Source organism: Bidens hawaiensis, unplaced genomic scaffold (genome assembly GCF_021521415.1).
Source record: "Bidens hawaiensis isolate Kalapana, Puna unplaced genomic scaffold, B.hawaiensis_p1.1 tig00022675_1, whole genome shotgun sequence".
Taxonomy (NCBI): domain Eukaryota; kingdom Viridiplantae; phylum Streptophyta; class Magnoliopsida; order Asterales; family Asteraceae; genus Bidens; species Bidens hawaiensis.
Window position 1 is genome coordinate 61,664 of NW_027493538.1, and position 23,772 is coordinate 85,435.

General features: G+C 31.8%; 1 protein-coding gene across 1 annotated transcript; it reads right to left on the reverse strand.

Moving 5' to 3' along the window:
- Positions 1-18,985: 18,985 nt before the first annotated feature.
- Positions 18,986-22,825, reverse strand: LOC143566012 (protein FAR1-RELATED SEQUENCE 5-like). The gene is made up of 5 exons (XM_077052806.1): positions 22,587-22,825; positions 22,190-22,337; positions 21,496-21,635; positions 21,133-21,397; positions 18,986-19,000 (listed from the first exon to the last, which is right to left on the reverse strand). The coding sequence occupies exons 1-5, from the start codon at positions 22,823-22,825 to the stop codon at positions 18,986-18,988; spliced, it is 807 nt and encodes a 268-aa protein (XP_076908921.1).
- Positions 22,826-23,772: the final 947 nt, after the last annotated feature.

The following is a 23,772-nucleotide window of genomic DNA, read 5'->3' on the forward strand; positions in this document are numbered from 1 at the left end:
CGGAATCGTATGATCGGCGCCTACAAATCCCAACCATCAAATCGGCCTAAAATCGACGTTTTAGGGGTCCGATTTGGGCAGTTTGGGTTTCGGGTCCGGTTAACCCATCAAATCCTAACCGTTTTCAGTAATATTAGCTTTGTTGGATTTGTTCTTACCTTACCAACTCAGATCTATCAACAAAATCTCGGGTCTCGGTTTCGAATCTTGATCGGTTAGAATGTGTGTGTGGAGTGTGCTTGGATAAAGATAGAATGAAGATATTCTGGGATTTTGGGGGTATTTATATCCCTGAAATCCCATTCTTATTTAACCCATCTCAATTAATCCAAATCCATAACCAACGTCCATTACCCGACACTAGCCCGACCCATACCAACTCATACTCTATTATTTATTTCCTAATAACCCGGGTAAACTTTCTCTCTAATATTAAGTAATATAATTAATATTACTTGGAAATTTCGGGATGTTACAAATTATATGCAAAATCTTAGGGTCTTTTTTTGTTTTTTTTTTTGTATATGACAGGACATTCATTAGTTTATTGAATAACGGACATAAAAACAAATAACCTAGAGATGCATGTGGACTGGTCAATATTTGTCACAATAATTTTAGTATGAACATGTGATGTGGACCAATCACACCCATATATCTTATCTTTGGATATGACATCCTGCATGCCTAATCTTTTATACACTCATGCTGTTGTCTGTTGATATATACATATGGTAGTTTAAGCATCTTAGTTGTTAAATAACTGTTTAGAGAAATTAATGATTATTCTGTATTAGAAAAACCATCTTAATCATTGATTTGTAGTACAAATCATAATGGATAGTGACATAGATATGCATGTTGCCATGTTGGCTACTATCAATCATATTTTCCTGATTTTGATGATTATGTTAATCAAATTTATTTTCAATGTTGGCATGAGTTAAAGTTAGTTGGAAAGATCTTAATTCTAATCATTTCATGTGAAATTATATTTTTAATATTGTTCGAAGATGGTCAAACGGGTCAAATCAAAGTTATCAGTTAAAAGGCGAATCGATCAAATGTGGTCAAACGGGTAGAAAATCTACTTTGATGCATCTAAACCGTTTTATTAAATGATTAAGACTTTTGTAATAATATTGTTTTTGTTACTAATTAATATATTTATATAAAAATGGAAAAACGGGTTGACGGACCAACCGGCCTGACCTGTTTCTACCCATACTAGAAATGACCTTTTTCATCACTCTTTGTCATTGGGTTAAAAGCTATCATCTCTCAAATTACATGCCTTGTGAGTACTGCAGTCTGGCTTCTTTAGAAAACAAGGTTACATATTTGAAATAAACAAGTTAATCAAGTTTGATCCTCTTTTTTTTTTGAGTTTTCATTATAATAAGTATTACAGGTGGCAATATGGGAGGTCATTATTTATACGAATCGAAATGGGCCCGGATGGGTTGACCCGAATAACTTTTGTCCACAAAATTTCAATACAAATACTTAGCGTCGGTTATGATTACAGGAATTATACTGTATTTCTAAGAATAAAACTCGACATTTTATGTATTAAAAATATGCTTTGGGGGACTTCATGGCTAAAATTTTAATTTTACAGTTTAACCCGTTAGAGATCAAACATGACCCAAATCCGCATGTTCATAGGTAACCTAGTCGAAATTGAACTTTTAATATAACATATATAATCTGTTTACTGATAATTCTGTTTTTCAAATTCATATTTAAAAATCACAAGCCGGTACAATCATATAGCTGACTGTAGAATTTGGTTGCACAACAGGTCAACATTCATGGATGCTTGGGAGTCGGGTTCGGGTGCGTTTTCACTCCTTGATAATCGATGTTATAAACGATCTCTGCGTCTTCATTATTGATTGCATCATATGATTTTGACATTGTAGTTCTCCATGCATTTTCATCCATCTGCACAATAAACTTAACGGTTTAATCTTATAATTTCACATGTGAACAAATCACATCATTGAACTGGATGTGGAAAAATAGTTTGTGTAACGGGTCGGGTTAGGTTGGCCCGAATGACTGATTCCTTTACACTCTTGATCCATCATTTTAAACACTTTCAAATTTCAATATATTCTATGTGATCACAAAAACTATATTACGATAATAATAGTTATAATAATAATGATAACTATAATAATAATAATCTAAGCATGCTCAAATAAAACGTTTTTGAAGATTGTATGTTTGTTTGAACACGCTTCGGATATTCATACCTCGTTGATCTTCGTGTTTGGGCCATCTAGTTTCTTTAGAATTCTTCTTGCTTGAATTGAAATGATTGGATCATTTGTAGAGGAATTAGTGATTTGAGATGCAATATAGAGGCCTAAAGTTAAGAAAATGAAGAACAATAGGGTGATGCTTGAAAGCCTCATTTTCAATGTATTATTAATGGGCTAAAAAATATGAGGTGTGTGTGTTTTGTTACATTATATATATGCACATATATGTTTACATGTATGTGTATATATAGGGTGGGGTGGGGTGTGGTGTTTTGAGTCAATTATTGGCTGAAAGACTCTAGTGGTCATGTTTAAGCCCATGCTTATGGGCATGAGGAACACAAATTCAAAATGTTATCAGCTTTTTACTATTGTTTTATCTTTGTGTTGGACACTAACAATTTAATTTCGAAGTATTATTAATTAGATAAATAAAAACTGATAATTATGTTTTGAGTGTCATATGTAACCCATTTAGTGGTTTGTGGAGATTTTGACCTTTTAATGTGTTTAATTATAGAAGCTGAGCGGCTACTTGTTTAAGTCATTTTTATAACTTAGACCTGATAAATATGTTTACAACTTGACTATCGTATGTCAACATGTTTAGCACGTTTAGATTAATGAGTTAAAAGTATTAGTTTGCGTTACACGATTTTAAGTGTGAGTTATGTTTGTTTTATATGAATAAAAATGAGTCAAGTTATCAGCAATGAATAAGAAAGCTACTGCAATGAAATGAAGTATTACATGACAAGGGTAAAGGGAAAACAAAAACTACTTTTGAAAATTTTATGGCATGTAGTATCCAATAATCAAGCCGGCCAGGTATCACCTTATATCATACTCATACTCGCAAACATTTTTTTTATCAATTCTATACCTGAATAATTGTCCCGGATGTTTCGGGTATGCCTGCTAGGTTCAGTTTTTTTTTTTTTTTTTGGTCATTCCTAGTAACTGACCTTATAAATCAAGACCTGAGGACCAAATTCATTTATGAGTTTATACAAGTTACAAGATATAGGGTGCATGCTTATATAAACTAATATGAAATAAGATCCTTAGGCCGGGACAAACTTTTACTGTGTTAGGAGTTGAGAGGTATATGCTGAAGACTATGGATATTAGCTAATTGATGTGTATATCGGTGCTCAAATAAAAATTCTATTTGGGACTTTATTGCATACTGCTAGTAGAATTATTTCACTAGTGTTTTATATTGATTAACATTTCATTCTCATAATCATTTTGCAGGCTCAATGAAGGGGATTTATTAGATAGCTTAACTATGACAGGTATTTGGTCGAAACACATGTGGCGTGAAAAGGTCATAGTGAGTTAATGTGGCCACTTAAGTAGGGGTGTAAACGAGCCGAGTCCGAGCTTGGCTTGTTTTTGACTTACAAGAGCTCATCTGTGTTTTCAAGCTCTGCCTCGGCTCGTTTACTATTTTTTAATTAATTTATATACGTTGTTTTCATTATCCAACAACAAAAACTTCGCCCAAGATGCAGAATGGTTTCCATTTTTTTTTGCTGCTAGTTGAACACGAGATAATACACTAGAATATATAAAGTTTTGAACTTTCAGATTAGTTGATTATAGATTCTAGGTTCTAAATCTAAGTTTTTGATTCTTGAGTTTGAGATTTTAAAGTGTTATTCTAAGATGTGCAAAACGGTTTCCAATCTGTTTATTATTGTGTAGTTTATGCACAAACAGGTTAAAATAACACCAGTAGAAAAAATGTCTTTAATGACATGCGCCTTATGGCACGCTCTGACATATTTTCTGCGCGAGTGAGCTGAACTGCACCTGCACGCTTGCTGATCTACATTTGCAAGCACTGATCTGCAACTATATTCTTGTTTCTAAATCACCAGAAGCTTATTTATGTGTCTTAATTATTTTACTATTTGTTAATTGTGTAGTGTCCAACTCAGCGAGGGAAGTACCGACTGCAATTAATATACCTGAAACATAATAAAGGAGATCGTTCGTAAAGGACTTGACATACTCGTTGATAACAATGTAAGTGTAATTTAAATGTTTGCTTATGTTTGTTATACATGATGATACCTAATCAGAGAGGTTACAGCTAATTAAGGAACTTTATCACTCGATTCTACTCGTTTGCAGCCATAATGTTTGAATAAGAAACCGTGTTTAAAATAATGTGTTTGAATAGTATCTTTTAAGCTAATCTCACAAAGTAATGATAACTTCACAAATGCATCATAGTAACAACAGTTCTCAAAACACTTATTATAACTCGGTATAGCTATCAGCGACTTCTTCACCATGATCACCAACGACATCTAAACCACTATCCGAGGTATAATGGACTCAGATACTTGTTGTTGTTCACCATCATCAGTACCCTCAAGAGTAAATATGTCACAAGCATCAGACTTGACTGTTTTATCACCGTTAAGAGGGATGAAATCAAGAACAACCGCCATTCAATATTTAATCACTATAATTTTGGAGAAAGAAAGAGAGTAAATATTATATTATATAATCGACCGAGGAAGGAAAGAAAGAATAACGTGTTTTCGACAATTAAAGATTGGAAAACCTACCGGAATCAACGATCAAAGAGAGTAAATATTATATTATTTAATCACTATATTTTGGACATTTTACTCATTGTCTCTTGTTTTTAACTTTTTATTGAACAACTAGCGTTAGAACCCGTGTATTATACGAACGCGAATAATTATAAAAATAAAAAGTATTTAGAACAATTTTGGGAATTTTGTGCTTCTTAAGTTGTAATTCTTGCTTCTTGTTAATATGTCCTTCCACATCTTTGATATTGCTTTTCTCAACAACACGTGTAGCATGTCAGGTGTCGTTGCCTTTTTTGCTCTGCCACCGGTTACTACTACCATCCAACCTTTACAATCACAGATATTTGAAAACATCTTATACACACCACTGTTTCATATTCATCGGTATGCTTTCTTCATTATCTACTATCAGGCGATTCATCGTCTATGGATTGTTGCAATCATGGTCTACCGTTGCTAGGTGTCGGTGGCTTCGTGGTAGCGGTGGACTATTGTGGGACGGTAGGTTTTATTAGTTGGTTTTATAGCATATATAGTTCAACTTGCTAGAAATTTGCAAACCCTTATATAGTTTCTTTTTATGTTTATTGTTTATATGTCTACTTTGAGTTTGTGTTTATTTGCATTATAGTTTTTGTTTATATGTAGGTTGTTTGATTCAATCCCATGTCATAGTGTTTCTTTTTAGGTTGTTTGATGAATTTGACTATAATATTGTATTATTAACTAAATGTCATTAAATGGTGTGTATTTTACTCCATAGATCATTGTTTGATTTACACCTATAGTTATAGTACCCAAAGTTTGATAATGTCACGTCTGTTATTTTTTAGCTATATTTCTTAGTTTTGTTGTTTCTTTTCATTCATGTTTTTTGGTTTTGTTTTACTTTAACGTTCGTCGACTTTGAGCCGGTTTGGATAATAAAGGCTATGATGAATATTACATATTTGAGCCTATTTGTGATTCTATTTTCACAAAGAGCTCTGATTGTTAGTTGACTTTTCTTCCATTTGATGTCTGAGATGTTGTGCCATTAGGCATTAGTATGCCAAAAGGGCAATCTTACTGAATACATCAATCTATTTTTGTAGGCTTTCTGTGGTTAAATCTTGCAAAAGAAGGTCACTATTGTTATTGATATATATATATATATTTTGTACTTCAACAAGAGTAAATTTAATTGTTCCTATTTTAGATAATTGTATGTAACCTCTTAATGTAAGTCATTCTATTGTTAGGTCAATTAAAGGTTTTTTTTACTATCTTTTTTGTTTAGGAACTTTTTAATTAGTTATTCAAGCATGATGAGAAATCAAGTTTAAATCCAAAATCACTTAAAGACTCATTGTTGGTGGGCAGATATTTGAAAGTTTAGCTTGAACAACTCTATGATATGGTAAATATTCATGTATTATATACTCATATATTTTATAGTTTACACATGCATTCACACACTACCGTATTGTTGTTTTATATTAGACTATGCAGGTGCAATTTATGGTTCGATCATGCTATATGTGCAAAGGTATCATCGTGTTGCAAGTGCAAGGTAATGATCATGCTGCTGGCTTGAGCGATGACGAAACGAAGGAAAAAAAAAATGAACAATAAGAAGGAATATTCAGGTTTTTTAAGGGGTTGTAGGCTCTAATATTGAAGACGGTTTTAAGCTCCGCTTTTCTTCTAATGAGATAATAGAAGGAAGTAACGGCGAGAACATGGCTACTTATACTTGCAGTTAGAAGTTATGTTGTCATACAAGGTAAGTTAAAGGGATCGGTAAAGAGATAAGCATAAAGAGGCAAGCGTAGTTGACTTTGGTTAGTCAAACTGAGTTAGTTCCAATCACTAGAACTTATTAGCATTAACTAGACGCTTGTTTGTGGTTATTTTAAAGCCTACTTATGAGCATTTACTTAATTTTGTTGACTTTGTTTTGACTTGCAAAAGTACGGCGCAAGTCAATTATAGTTGTAGGTTTGTATGTGTTCAGTTGTAGGTTTAGTAAAGTTACTAAACGTTTTGGTTCAGATACGGTGAGTGTGAATGTTTCACACAGTTGAATTACATTATTACAACATAGAGTTTAAAATGTCATTTCACTTAAATGAATGCTCTTTCTTAATTCTTAGGTATGGTTTTATATTGTTAGAAGTTTGAGGTGAACTCAAATTGCCACTAATCATACTCATGATGTTTGACAACTGCAAATTGAAAAATTTTTGTGCATAAACAAACTCTAAATGACATTTTAAATATCCGCCCCTGCAACGCGGAGGGTCTAGATAAAAGGAGCATCTAATTGAAATACTTTTAAAAGTAGATTAGTATTTTATGAGATAATCCCTAAAATTAATACTTCACTTATACTCCTTTTATCAATTGAATTACTTGTTGCACACTTGCGTCACATTAAATAATAAAAAATAAAAAGTTACAACTGACATATTGATATAAAGAAAATAATATAATTCACAAATCTCAAAAATATTTGCTTTTGACTAAAATTACATATATATAGACACATGAATGTGCTAAATGAGTATTTTATTTTATGTTACACTTTTCTTTCAACATAAGTTCAAATAATTACCGAACATCAAACCTATTTTACTATGACAGAAACCAAGTACCAACAAATATTGTTTAAAAAATGTCGTAACAAATAGTATTTAAAGTCAATTCAATAAATAAATAAAAAGAATGATTTGTTATCTCAACTTTAGATTAACACGACTTATCAGAAAAAAAAAACATAAACCGTGCACACACATATATTTCATTTCAACCAAATGTTTTGTAGTAAATTGTTAGCCTGCATCCGGTGAGATGTTATTATTCTCCAACCCACTCACCGGGTTCGACCTCTCAATTTTATGTACAACCTGCAGTGTGACTAACAAGAGAATTCATTCTTTTTCAACGAGCGAACCCGGTATCGATTTTTAAAAAACATTCATCATCATCATCGTACTCATATATCTCATTAATAGCAAAGTTGTGGTATTGATGTAGACAGCCTTACCTCTGCCTCAGAGGGAAAGAGAGGCTGCTTCCGGTGAGACCTCCAGCTCGATAGCAAAACGGTGTACCGAAATTTTCAAAAAACATTCGAACCCACTAATTTAGGGATGAGCAAAACGGGTATTGGTGTATCGATATTGCCGTGGGTACCGAATCGATACCAAGTTTTTGAGTTTCTGGTACCGATACTGGTATATCCCAAATTTTGCCTTCAGTACCGGTACTGAACCGAACATTTCATTACTGGTATGCGCTCATCCCTACATTGATTATGAAAATTTTAGTTAAAATTTTTTTAGTAATGAATATTTCTTTTATAAAATATAAAAAAACTTTATAAAAATTACCAACAAACATTATAAATCGGTCAATAATAACCTGCATATATATATAATAAAAAATCAAAATAATTAATAGAAGTAATCAATAAACCTAACCTAACTAACATTTTTAAAGATAATACCTAAATAAAAATTAAATAAAAATCAAAAACAAAACAAGACCAGTTAACTTATGTTTCTATATATCGACTCGGAGAGTACACGTGCATCTTACTTTTGATAATAAATAAAAGGAATCGTGTTTGTTTAAAAGTGTGTTAATATTTAATTAAGTTAAATAAAATAAAAGAGTATGGACTTGGTTAATGAAAGATGAAATAAGGGAGATGGGCTTAGGTATGGGCTTAAGGGAGTATAAATACTCCTTAAAACTCTCTAAAACCCTAAAACCCTCATTCTTTTCTTCTAGCCTCCATACACACTCAAAAACACACACAAACACTCTCTAATATCACTGATCAAGATCCAAAGCCAAAACCGAGCCTAGTTCGTGATAGATCTTGATTATACAAGTAAGACACGAGTCCATAGTTGCACATCGAAGCTAACCGTAGCCTAAGAACGTAAAAATGTACGTTCTTTTCGCCTAAAGATCATGTTTTTAAGGACAGTTTGCCCTAAGACTTAGCCCTAAGGCAAATCGGGTATTATTATACCATAAAAATATAAACTTGATGTTAAAAGTGGACTTATTGAACCCGTGAGTAAGAACGGTTCATGTAGAAACCTTAGATCTAGCTCAAACGGGTTCGAAATCAATAAAGGTGTAAACTTTATTGATAAGTAAACTAGATCTTGGTCTAGAATAGAAAGGAGCATGTTTAAAAGATAAAGTACATAAAAATATGGATGAGGATGTTAGATTATGAAGTGAAAATGATAAATATGGTATTTAATACCGTACAATGGGTATATTCGAATAGAAATTAATTGCATTCAAATGGAATACCCTATTCGAATAGAATACTCCAGACTTAGAAATTAATTTCATTCAAATGGAATACCCTATTCGAATAGAATACTCCATAATTAGAAATTAATTCCATCCAAATGGAATACCCTATTCGAATAGAATACTCCAGACTTAGAAATTAATTCCATTCAAATGGAATACCATATTCTAATAGAATACTCCATACTTAGAAATTAATTCCATTCAAATGGAATACCCTATTCGAATAGAATACTCCAGACTTAGAAATTAATTCCATTCAAATGGAATACCCTATTCGAATAGAATACTCCGGAATTAGAAATTAGTTCCATTCAAATGGAAATACCATTCGAATAGAATGTTCATTTAAATGGAATACCCATTCGATTAGAATACTCCATTAGAATAGAATACTCTATTCAAATGGAATACCCTATTCGAATAGAATACTCCAGACTTAGAAATTAATTCCATTCACATGGAATACCCATTCGAATAGAATGTCTATTAGAATAGAATACTCCATTCAAATGGAATACCCATTCGAATAGAATGCCTATTTGAATAGAATTAACTTCTTAATGTCATGATAAGAATTAACTATCCGAGGAATAATGTCATGATGCCTCGACTCAACTTCTTCTTCACCATAAGCCTCAACAGTAAATATCCGCGGTATTTTATCGCCATCACCGGTACACACATATTCTTCCGATCCAAGAGGGATGAAATTTAGAACTTGTTTATTAATGGAATGATCTTCTCGAACTTCAATCATACGTTTTTCTAATACCTTTCTCGACTTGGTTGTAACATGATAACTTGCATTCATCCCACCGTAATTGTCATCAATATATGAATTAACCGCTATTGAATAATCACTAGATGCTCAATAAGCATGTAATTTTAGAGAAAGAAAGAAAGTATTAATCGACCGAGGAAAGAAAGAAAGAATTACGAGTTTTCCAAGAATACAAACAAGTTTTCGACAATCAAAGAAAGATTAACCTACCGGAAGTAACGGCAGATCAACAATGATAGATTAATGTTGTTTGGAAGAGAACTTGAAACTTAAACGACGAATGATTGTTGTTTTAGGGTTAATGTTTAATGATTGTCCGAGTCGTATGTATATATAGTTGCAATATAATCGACATATTAGTAGTAGTGACTTTGACTTAACGCAAACGCGTTGTAGTGACGTTTCATTTACCATCTAATTAATGTCCGTTCAAATTCCTAACGATTTCATTATGCCCGACCCAAAACCAATCAGGTGCCTAGTTAGACTACCTCAATGATCGAGCGTCACATGTCAAGAATGTTTCTCGTCAGGAGCCTTTTTTTCTGGCTATCGGATAAAAATGTTTCCGGTGCCACCTGGTTTTTTTAAAAGCAAGCGTCAGATTTTTTATAATATAATTCTTAAAGGATTTGAATTTGAAAAACCAGGTGGCGCCTAGATTAATCTAGTAGCCGTCTGGATTTATAAAATCTAGTAGCCGCATACAGAAAACCCATTGACGCCAAGAAAAAACCACCTGACGTCTAGAATAATCCACCCCATGCCGGGAACATTTTTGTCGGACGACAAAAAAGGATGCGCTCAATGGGAAACAATCTTGACATGTGGGGCTCAATCATTGGGATAGAATAACTAGGCAGCCCGGTTGGTTTTGAGTTGATCAAAGTGAAACCGGTGGGATTTGAATGGACATTTGGGAATTATAGTGGTTAAAATGGGCATTTTAGTCATTTTCTCTTATTTTTAACTTTTTATTAAACACTCAGCCTTAGAACTCGTGTATTACACGGGCACGAATCATTTAAAAATTATATATATATAGGGGTGGTTAACGTACAATAATACACTATCGTACACTGGTACGCGAGGATCTGGAATGTCTAATAGAATGCGGTGGCAGATTTGTAATTAAAACGAAATTGACGATAAACCGGTTTTCAAAAGGGTAATTCCGTCCAAATAATATTTCAATTTAACCTCCCTTCCCCAAATCAGTTTCCCAATTTCCCCCAAATCAGTTTTCAAAAACCCCCCAAATCCGTTCTTCAATACATTCTTCCAGTAAACTTGTTCCAACAATTCGAGTACCTCGAAACACCATTAAAATCAGCTGTAACAAACAAATGGAATTGAATACAAGCTCGGCCGGAAGTCCTAATTCAAACAATCTTATTGTTAAGGATAATAAAGAACTAAGGTCGAAAGCGAACCACGACAGACATCAAAACGCAAAAAAAATAGGTAATACATTTCTAATTTGTTTACCGAATACGTATATTGTATTAGGTTTGAAGTTGTTAGTTTTGCAGATTTTATATAACTAAAGCAAATTGGCATATGTTGTTAGTAAGACCTTTTACATTTGAAACAGAACGTGTTAATGTTAAATTTTGTTGAGTAAAAGTGATTGGGTTAATAGAAATTATTGACAGAACGTATGAGAACGTTTAAACTTTTTTAAGTGCTTTTAATTTGGAATAATAAAGGTAGAACGCATGAGAATGTATTAAAATGTATTAGACAACACTGATCATATTTTTTGTGTGAAGATTTTGAAAAGAAAAAAAGAAATGCAGAACCAACTGAGGAAAAAGAGCATGAACCTGAAAATAAGAAAGTTAAAAGAAAACAAGCTGAAGAAAGAAATTCAGACTCCGACTTTGAAACACCGATTAAAACATTGAAATTAAAAAAAAGGTGGAAAACAAACAACATGATGATAAGAAAAAAAGGGAAAACAAATCGAGTTACACAATTCTGATTCAGACTTTGAAACACCGAAGAAAAAAGCCAAACCCTCAAACAACACGTTGTAGAAAACCTTTTCAACAATATATAGATACAAAGCTTTGGATGAGGTGTGCACCAGGTAATATTTATGAAACAATTAAAATGATGAATGAAAAAGAAAAAAACGGGTTGAAGAAATGGGATTTGGGTCATTGTTAACAATGAAGATTACCACAATTCCTGGTCGATTGGCACATTGGTTGGTTATGAACTACGATCCTGATCTTAATGAATTGAATATGGGAAACTATATTGTTAAGATAACATCACAATTAGTTCATGAGGCTTTTGGGATACCAATTGGTGGAGAAACAGTGGTGGAAAAAAAATAGACCAAGAGTAGGCTCAAGCATTTGTGCAAATATGTTTAGAAATCAATTTGAACATTCAAGGATAATTATCCAAAACGTTTTGGATAGAATGAAAACACATATTGGAAAAAGAAAAGAGTTTAAACTGAATTTCCTTGTGTTGTTCAACACATGCATTAGGTTGATAATAAAATCTACAACAATCAATTTAATGTTCGTCACATCAATTGATGACTTTTCAAAAATTTCAAAAATTAATTGATGCAGTTACATGATTCATAATTTGAAGAGAACAAAAAATGGTTGGAAAGGTATACAAGAAAATGGAAAACAAGAACAATTCAATGGTCCGACAACCTTGCTTGCAATTATTTACACATGATGACCGTCGTTTTAGCCATTCAAAAACCTAATTCAACTATATAGATAGAGTAAGTAGGGTATCATATCCACGAGGAGCATGTGGTCAGTGTTACAAAATTTGTTTGATTATTTAATCTAATTTTAACTAACTAAGATGGACAAACGATGTCAAGCAGAATTGAAAGATTGATTTTAAAACAATTTAATTAAAATGCAACCTCCTCCAGGTTTCAGGTTCTAGGTTTCACACAAAACTCGTTTTATTAATTGGACACCACATAGACATGGTGTTGGAAATTCGTTTAATTAAGTAATCAAAAACAGATATTTGTCATCAGATCGTTTATAATTCAATTACCTTATTTACTAATATGAATCAAACTACTCTATGTCCCCCAACAAGCTACCAGGTTTTGTCATCAACCGAACAAGTTGTAAAGTAAGGATTACTAACACATGCAAATAGTTTAAATAACTAACACATCAATTTGTTTATACAACGCTGTCAATGTCAAAAACAAATCCAAACATGAATAAAACAAAAGTTTAATGTTTAACCTAAACGAACTGTTCACCCGGAGGAAGTTACAAATGGTTCAGCCTTGTATCTTCATATTGTTAAGTTTGATTACGGATTGGAAGGATGAAAGCATGGATGATTTGGTGAATGAGAGGTGTTAAGATGGTGAAGAATTGCTCCAAAATCACCCAAGGATGTTAGGATATGAAGAATAATCGATTTAGGGTTTAAACTTAAATATGGAAGAAAAACAAGAAAAACGATTTTCCATTAGACCCGGCCATAAGCTACGGCTTGGCCAGCGTAGCTTACAGTGTGGGCGTAGCCCGACCTCCGGTCACTGCCTTACGGCGGCTACAGCACCAAAAAACCGTTTTCTTCATAAAATCTTCATTTCAACTCCGTTTTCCTCCCCGTTTGCGGCCACACCATCGTATTTCAATTATCTATCATATCATATATCATTACTTTCATTTCCACTCGATAATGAATGCTCCAAATTCGCTCCTTTAAGCTCTTTTAAGCTTCTATCACATGTAAACATTAAACCAATCAACTTACTTGTATTCGATACATATAAACAAGTAAAACACACGGTATAAAAGACTTAAATCACGTTCTTTCATCCTTACATCAAAACACACGAGTATCAGTTGCGTCATGGAGCATTTGAGAAGGCAATCAGAACACCAGCAATTAGCTACATAATCTCAGCAACTCTTGCTAGCATGGATAGCTACTTGTATAATAATGGGCCATTTACTGATACCGAGGAGGACAACGAAGACTCAAGTAAGTAACTATTACTTTATAATGTTAAAAATATGACTACTGATGCTATATTAATTTTATCTTTGAAAATACTAAAAAGTGAATGATGGTCTTTCAAATATTGAACCAACTGAAAAGGGCAATGTTCTGATGAACACTGGAGCTTGCAATGAAAAAGAAATAAACAATGAACAAGTGAGTGAACATGCAACACGCCATGTTTAATTAGTGGAATAAAATATGACTGAAGTGGATAATGCTATGATGAAAACTACTGATGGCAATGATAATGAAAGAGTGGAAAGTTATCATGGTGAAAAAGGGAAAAATAAAACTGCCAACAAAAGTGACCAAAATGATAAAAAAAATTTGAAGAAAATTTCTAGATGCCTATAGGGACAGCAACTCAAGAGATAATAGAATACTACACCACCTAATCACAGTTGTCTAGATTGTCTGCATATATACCTAAAGAACCTTTGACCAAAGAGGAACAAGTAATAGTTCTAAACATACAAAACATTTTATTGTGAAAATATTAACATAAATATTTATTGCAGAATTGGAATAAAGAAATGGAAAACCAATTAGAGGAATTTGATAAAATTGTCTCTAAATCAATGAATTGGTAAAGAGAGGTAAAGAAAAACATGGATCAAACATATGGTTATTTGATAGGTGTTGTGCTTGGGAAGCTAAATTCAATCAAAAGCAATGTTCAAAAGAAACACCATTTGAATCTCATACGGATGAGGTATAAATGAATTAGGACCATTTAATTATTTTATTGTATAATACCATACCTAACCCACCCCCTGTATAAAATTATAGTTGCAGCAGTTGATCTTTCACTAAATCAAAACAACTCTGGTGTGAATTCATGGTATACTAACAAGGAAGACTATGAAGGTAAAACTAGTACGTTCTAATACATCTAATACAATTTAATACATCTTTTACTAAAATTTATAACACGTTCAAATACGTTTTAATAAAAGAGATGCAATGAACCAAGACCATGAGAATCAGAAAGATGTTGAGAATCAGTGGAGAGAAACAAATGAGAAAGAACAAAACCAAGGTAAAACATATGTTATATACGTTCTAATACGTTTTAAACATTTAAATTTTAATTGTTTTTATTTATTATGTAAATAAATCAAAAAGATGATGTGAGCAAAGATGATGTGAGCCAAGTCCATGAGAATCAAAATAGCTTAACCAATGAGGTAGAAAAAGATGTTGAGAATCAAGGGAGAGTAACAAATGAGAAAGAAAAAAACGAGGTAAAAAATCTGCTATACACGTTCAAATACTTTCTACTCCTCTACCTTTTAAAATTTTTATATTTATTATTTATTTAAATGATAAAGAGGATGTGAGCAATGAAGATGTGAGCCAAGACCATGAGAATCAAAAAAGATTAAACAATGAGATAGAAAAAGCTGTTGAGAATCAAAGGGGAGTAACCAGTGAGAAAGAAAAAATCCAAGGTAAAACAGATGCAATATACGTTCTAAAATAGTAATTTTTTTGTTTCATTATTAAATCTTGTTTCATTTAATATTACAAAATCCTTCAGACACAAATGAATTGTTTGAAGATGATGTTAGCCAAAAAGTTGAAAAAGAAGATGAGACTCACAAGGACTTTAAAGACGGGAAAGATAAAACTAAAGGTTAGGGAAGGTCTATTATTACAAGTTTTCTAATACGTTCCAATATGTTCTACCATAAATAATCATTTTTCATACATATACAATAGAATTGATTGAGGATGAAGATAGCAAAATAGTTCAAAAAGATGAAACTGGAGGTAAGGACCGGTTTTATTATCACAAAGTATGCTAATAAGTTCTAATTCGTTCTATTATAAAACCAATATTTCAGTTGCAACAAAAGATACATTGACGGTTGTAAAAAAAGGCAGATCTCAAAATCATTGATTTGATGGGACAGGGATTTGAGTTTGACAAATTGGCTATGTTGACTGATGAAGAGCTAGATTCGGTGTTTAAAAAGAAAAGAGAAGATATAAGAAAACTGAGAGAGAAAAAAAAACATACTTACACAACACTATCTTAAATATCTCAGGGTGAACAACTTCTCTGAAAAACAACTGAGTCACATGAACTTAAAAGATTTGGAAAATATGTTCAAGTCTACAAAAGAATAGATTGAAGAGAAACAAAAGGAGGTTAAAAAGAAAGTTTGCTGATGATCAGAAATGAACCAATGAATTATATAAAAGATTTGGAGGGAAGTGTGGGTTCCTGATTGATCATGGATTAAACTATGAGATTGTTGATGCCATGAGTAAAAAAAAGTGGAAGAAAATTTCAAGAAAATTTCAAAGAAAATACAAATTGGTAATAATCCCCTAATTTTTATTTGTTTTTTTATTTAGAAATTAAATCTTTATTTCATTTAATACTAGAAAATCCTTCAAACAAATCATACGTTCTAGTACGTTCTATGATAAAACCAATGTTTCAATTGCAGCACCAGAAGCATTGACTGATGTAGTTGACAAGGGGTGTGATGATAAACAAGTTCAAGGTAATAAAAAAGATGAACTTTCTCTAATTATTTAGACATTCATGACCGAAAAGCTGATAGTTGTTATTAATTAAACATTCGGTTACGACTATAGGTACATCAAGAAAAGACGATGGTATGAGACAAACAGATGATATAATTCAAGGTTAGTTATTTATAAAACTGTTGATTATAATACACAAAAAGACAAAAAACTTATAAAAACAAAAAAAATATTCCAGTGACAAAAGTTGAAAAAATGAATGAAGAAAGAAGATATAGAAAAGGTAACAGATTTTCTTTATGACTTAATAGCAATATTTGTTTATAAATATGTAAAACGTTCTAAATTGTGATAATATTTATTGAAGGAGATGAGAACGTAAGTAATGATACAGTTGATTTTGAGAATAGAGGTACATCAACACAAGAATATGCTGAAAGACAAATGGAAGAAACGATTAGAGGTAATCAATTAAAAAACTATTGTTTTAAAATAGTATTTTCATAATACACTAACAAAAAAATAATTAAAAACAAAAAATGGTATGTAGTTACAGAAGTGGAAGAATTAAATGCAGAAATTGGTGACAAAAAAAGTATCAACGACTATACTCAATGTATTAAAAAGTTTTATATATACAATCACAAAAACACACACAAAAATATATATTATAACTTAGTTGTATTATAGGGCTTGTTGATGTTAATGTTGAAGAAAATTATGAATACGACAGTGAAGATTGGATTCAGTGATAATGAAAACTCCGTTTTTCAATCAGTCAGTAGCATTTACAACTCCTGAATCTAAATCAAAAAAATTGCCCCTTGTTGCTACATCTCCTACACCAGCTGCAAGTTATCATAAAATAGATAAACTACAGCGAAAAGAAAGAGAAAAAAAACTAGCACCAGCCTTGAAATCACCTTACCTGAACGGGGAAATTGGAATGACTGAAAAAATAACAATTGATGAGCGGATTGTTGCACAATTTGTTATTGGTGATCTTTTTGAAAAAAATAAAATGGAAGTGATTTACAAGTCATAATTCGTCACTGCTTTGAAGTTTGTGTTTGAATGCCTTTTTCCGGATATATACATCTTAGCTGGTGCTTTGGACATTTACACAGAGTTGTTGAATCATGAAGAGAAGAAAAGAGATGAAAAATTATCCCCTTTAAGGTTTTTTGCTTCATCAACAATTATAGTAAGTATTACACCTTTATTTATACGTTAACAAAATTTATATTCATATTAATTATATCAAAATTTTAATTTTGATGCATGAAGCCAAGTGATTACTATTTAAAAGAAGCTAACATCAGCAATAATAAAATACTGGAAGTTTTCACGGACAACCTTGAGAATATAATGGCTTTACATATATACAAGTCACTCGAACCAGATAAGCTGTTTGTTGTGCCAGTACTTTATGAATACCATTTCTATGTGGTTGTTTTCAATTTGAAAACAGGTACGATTGAGCTGATTGACAACATGGCTAACAGTGATATATCAAAAATCGTTCGCTATAAATCAGTTCAAGGAAAAACAAATGTTACAAAAAAAAATCTTTGGAAATAAGATACAAGGGTGCCCCAGAAAAACTGGTAAACGATTTAATGAATATAGCGAAAAAAAAATTAAATACGTTGATTGCCCGTAGAGTGATATTTTTTGCATGTACTTATTTAAGAAGAAGCACACTATGGCGCCAAGGTTGGAGATATCAGAAATCAAAAGGCTGCAAATGGATTGGAGAACGAAAAGAAACGAACTCGGTTGTGGTGTCTTCGTTATAAGACACATGGAAACTTGCAAGGGGAAGTATCCATGGACATGCGGATTTTATAAAGAGTCTCCAAGGCAGAAACGACAACTAAACGATTTGAGGATAAAATACATGTCAAAGGTGTTACTATCCGATATCAACAAAGCCAAAACCGATTTAGTTAAACTGGCAAAGGAATATGATGCATTATCTAATGACAAAAAGCCGTTCAGTTTCAAGAATTTAACTGCTAAAATTGATGAGAGGCAGGATGAATAGAACTGACAGGTCAGAAGATCGGGAAACCTTGGTATCTTTATTATGTTTGTATGGAAATGACTACTAATCTTTTCCAAGTTAGAACAACTTATACATTCTGCCAGAAAAGGATAGAGTTTTAATTAGGTTTTGTTTATACGTTCTAACTAAACACATCTATCTTATTTTGCTTATATGTATTATCAGACCTTGATATTTTAGTTGTATTAACTAGTTGTTTATAAGATAACATAGAGTTATTCATCAAGTAAACAAAAATATTAAACATATAAATAACATACCATAAAACATAGAAAGTTATCAAACCATATAACACATAATAAAGACAAAAAACACACAACAATTATTGGGTAATCAGAAAACACAGCTTAAATTCCCATTTATTACATGATAGATTTAAGAAAGTCGATCTTCAATTTAATAGAGTAGTTCAGAATTTTTATCGCTTTGCACAAATCTTTCAACTCATCTACTTCATTTTTCCCTGTGTCAACCAAAAACAAAGCACACAAATAGTTAATAGTACTACCAGACATTTTTACTAGCAAATTTGTTATTTCATCCGTCATATCCATGTTAACACTAGTAGTTATGATAAACTGATCATGTAAAGCAGCACGATTCTTTGTATCTTTAAGGATCTGGGCTTGAATCTGCTTCAAAAGCAAATCCTAGCTGATGAAGAAGACGATGAAGATGAGGAACCCTCACAATCCATATCTTGGGTGATGAGTTTCGAAATTTCTGTGGTGAGATGAAATGTGTGGTGGTGATTAAATAGATGAAAAACTACAGTAAAATAAAATATTGGGAAAGGTGAAAATATTTTAAATATCAACAATTTGTTTAAAAATTTAATATAATAGAACTTTGAAAATTAAGTGTTCCATTAATACGTTCTACTGGTCATGTTGAAAAAAATGGTCACATAATTACCCTCCTGACATGACAACTATATGTAATTAGAAATTTACGTTAGATATTAACTAAATTATGCAATAAGTTACATCACCAACCAATTATAAAATGATTATAAAATTAAAGTACCCAGAAAAATATTAATTATAAATTCCATTAACACGTTCAATTATTCAAATTGGAAAAAATGGAAATGCAATCATGCCTACTAAAATATTAATATAACTAGATATAATTATACTCAAGTCATATATTAAGTAAATAATAATTCAATAACTTCATTCACCAACCAAAAATCTTTAAGTATATAAAAAGAGAGCAACACAACAAACACACATAAAAAAACTGAAAAAAAATGGATTCAGGAAATGTTACAATGAAGAGCATTTTTAAAGCAAGAGTCAACATTTAGCTTGAGAAAGATTACAATTGGCTAAAAGTGATTCAAAATACAAAGGGGAGTGTGAGTGATGAAGCAACAAAAAACAATGATCTGTCCAAGAAGTTCTCAAACAACCAGAAAGCACGTTCAAGACAGAAGCAGTAAACTACCTGGAAAAGCAAGCTTCATGTTATGGTCAACTCCATGATGTTCTTGAAAGAACAGCTCACAAGGTGTCGGTGAATAAGAAACTCAATCTTGAAGGGGGCCAAGATATCCTTGACAACAACTAGGGATCATGATGTCTGATGGTCTGGTGGTTTATAATAAAGTTTGTGATTTGGTTGTTTGATAAGTTGGGTTGGGTAGTCTTTTGATGTAAGTGGGTTTATCTCATATGATTGTCTTTTGAACCGGTAATATAACATCAGTTTATTTATGATGCATTATTCAATTAAAAAAAATAACAAAACAAAAGAAAAAATATTACACGTTCCAGTAACCAGCTACATGTTCTACTACCAAAATAAAACATAAAAGTTTAAAATGAAAAATATAAACAAAACAAAATTGCTAAAAACTATTCTTCTTGAAGTCGAGGGACAAGTTTGGCTGTTATGACCCTGCTGATGAAAAACTTTGCATTCCCTATATTTCTTCCTAGACCGACCTATAGCTATCTCTTTCTGGGATTTAATCCTTTTATGTGACCCGCAACCCTTGTTTTTTATACCACTAGGCACACGGATGGTCACCTCTGATGGTTGATCATATCCTAGAATAGCAGCAAACCTATCCCTTTATGATAAAGTAGTTCTTTTGTATCTTGTCTCACGGCTTGTTTGATCATTATATTCATTTGATCCCTGACTTTAATTAGTTCATCAACATCAGTTACATAGCTATTTATGAGATACTCACCAGCCAATGTTATTTCCCTTGAAATATCTTTAACTTTTAAATTTTTTTCGTTACCGAAACTTGAAATTTGAGCAGTTATAGGATTAACACCAGTATCTCTCATCCAAGGATCCACCATTTATTTCTTTTGGAATCTTGTAACTCTGGACAAATTAAAATACAAAGGCTGTGACGACACAATAACAAATAATGTTCAAATCTTTTGCGTCCGCATGAAATCGCCAAATCAATTCCGTCCTCACCTTCCTTCTTAAACAAAACCCAACAGACAAATATATAAATACTTTAAACATTCTATTTCAAATCAATTTAAAAACAAAACTAACACAATCTCTTACAAAAAAGTTTAAAAGTTCTACAACGTTCTATAAATAAAATATTTAACTAATTCATACCTTCAAACAACCTAGGACATATGCATTAAAGTCAAATACAGAAAACCTCACAAAATCTTCTTTTTCGGTTGATTTCAAACATGCAACACCACTTCTAATATGAAACATTTCATCTTGGAAGTCATTAACAATAGCCTTTGTATACATCATTTCTGTTTCCTTCTCAAAAGGGTTTTCACTAACCAAAGAAGGATGTGTGTACCTTGTATCATGATCATTTTTCCTACCATTGTGCCTTTGAATCTCCATACAATGATCAGAATGACTAAAGAACTCAACAAGTGATAATTGTGAGTTAGAAACTTGACAAAAAAATGATTTTCACTTTCTGATCTCGATGTAGTTCTCATAAGACCAGACAACGGTTCATCCATATAATAAGTAGGAATCCAATCATATCTCATTTCAAACATGTCAGACAACCCTTTATTTGTTTCGGGATCATATTCCTTCATGATAAGTTCCCATTGCGTTTCGAATTCGGATTGAGAAATTGCATCCGTCTAAAGAATGTCACATATTTTACGTTTGAAATCTTCATTGTTACAAAGGGCAACACCAACATGATGTTACAAAATAAAAAATTTAGTAATACGGTCTATTTCAGTAAAAAATGTTAATAGGTTCTATATGATTAGAAATGAAAAACAAAAACTACTAAATTACACAATACAGAATAATACGTTCTCATACGTTTAAAAATACACAATAAACATATTGATGCATGCTAATATTTTTAGACGTTTTAAAACATTCTAACACATTTAGAAATATGCAGTTAATATACAGATGCATGCTAATATGTTTAGAAATTCTAAAACGTTCTAACACGTTTAGAAATATGCCGTTAATATACTGATGCATGCTAATATGTATAGACGTTCTAAAACGTTCTAACACGTTCTGATACGTACTCATAATACTTTAATACATTAAAATAAGTTACATTATCAGCAAGTTTTTTCATAATGTGTCACATGCATAACTGATTTCTTGAGTTTGGGAAAACTGAGGAGATTGCTTGCTTCACAGCATGATCTTGATAAGTAACAACCACCTTTGGAGAAATACCGAAAGAATCAAGAAAAACTTTCAAAATCCATGAATAAGATTCAATAGGATCAAATGATAATAACCCAGCACCAACTGTAACATTTCGACAACGATTATCAATGGTAGTAAATGGTACAAAAACCATATTGTACCTGTAAGACAAATTTATAAAAAACCAATTAAAAAAACATATGTAAAAATATTAAAAATTAAAAAACAAATGTATTAAATTGACATACTTGTTGATCTTGAATGTGGCATCAAATGATATAATATCTCCAAAAGCCAACTAATTCTTCTTTAAAATCTCATCTGCCCAAAACAAATGATCTAACTCACCATTATTATTAACAGTGTACCCAAACGACTAACCATCACAACAGTTTTTCTTCCCACTTAACCTTTGTACAACCATTTCAGCATCATATTCACCAATAAAACAAGTTAAACTCTGTTTGAAATTCTTACAATCATCTACTGTAGCCCCAACTTCCTTAAATCCTCCATACTTTGTCCTCCGAATATTAAACGCTTTAACAGGGCCTAAATTCAATGTTGACATCTCATATACAATATCTTGTTGTACATAAGTCAACTTTCTATTCGATCGAAGAAAATGCATATCATTTGATTCCACCATTTCATGATTATGTCATTCAACAAAATCATTTATTTCAAACCTCAAACCGTCATCAGATTTAAAAAAATTTGAGCTCAACAACCACACCGAATTGTTGGTCTCTTCCTTCTATTATAATATGGTCTATGTGAACTATCTTTTTCAGCCGTAGAATCATAACTGTTTGGTGGTTTGTGACCTTCTTTTGAAGAAGTAAAATATTTAGACTTAAATCAACCGTCATTCATGTATGAACCTCCTTTATGAACACCAAAACCAGCTTTCTTCACATATTCACAATAGAAATCATATGCATGATCAACATATTCAAAAACTTTCCTTTTCACAGGTTTACAAGAGGCATTAACTTGTGGTATGACAACATCTGATGATGGATCTGATTTAAAAAAAATATATCAAGTCATAAAATGTAACAAGTTCTGCTAACACGTTCTAAACATATCATCCATACATAGACGCCACTTTTCAATTCTACAAAACCTAATACATACTGCAATTAATTGGTTAACCTATCCAAAAATTGACTAAAACATCTATTTACATGTTACAACCACCTACTAAAATAGATAAAATTTAAAATCAACTATCAAAATAAGTTAACAAATTAGAAGAATCAAAATAGATTACTAATAAGAAATAGTCAATTACACGTTCTGGTTAAAATTTAATACGTTCTAATATTCAAAACCTAAAAAACAACGAATCTTATTCACGATTCGCTGTTAAAACACATAATTAGAAGTCTAATTGAATCACAAGTAATTGACGAACTAAAAACTAAATATCGATTATGAACTCAACAGAAAATTAACCTAAAAATAAAAAAAATAAGTTATCAGTTGATTAAACTAACTATACAACTAACTAAAAAATTGATTAAAATTAAACCTAGAATTACTTACTTTGATGATCGTAATACATGACGATCAAATCAACGAAGGCCGTCA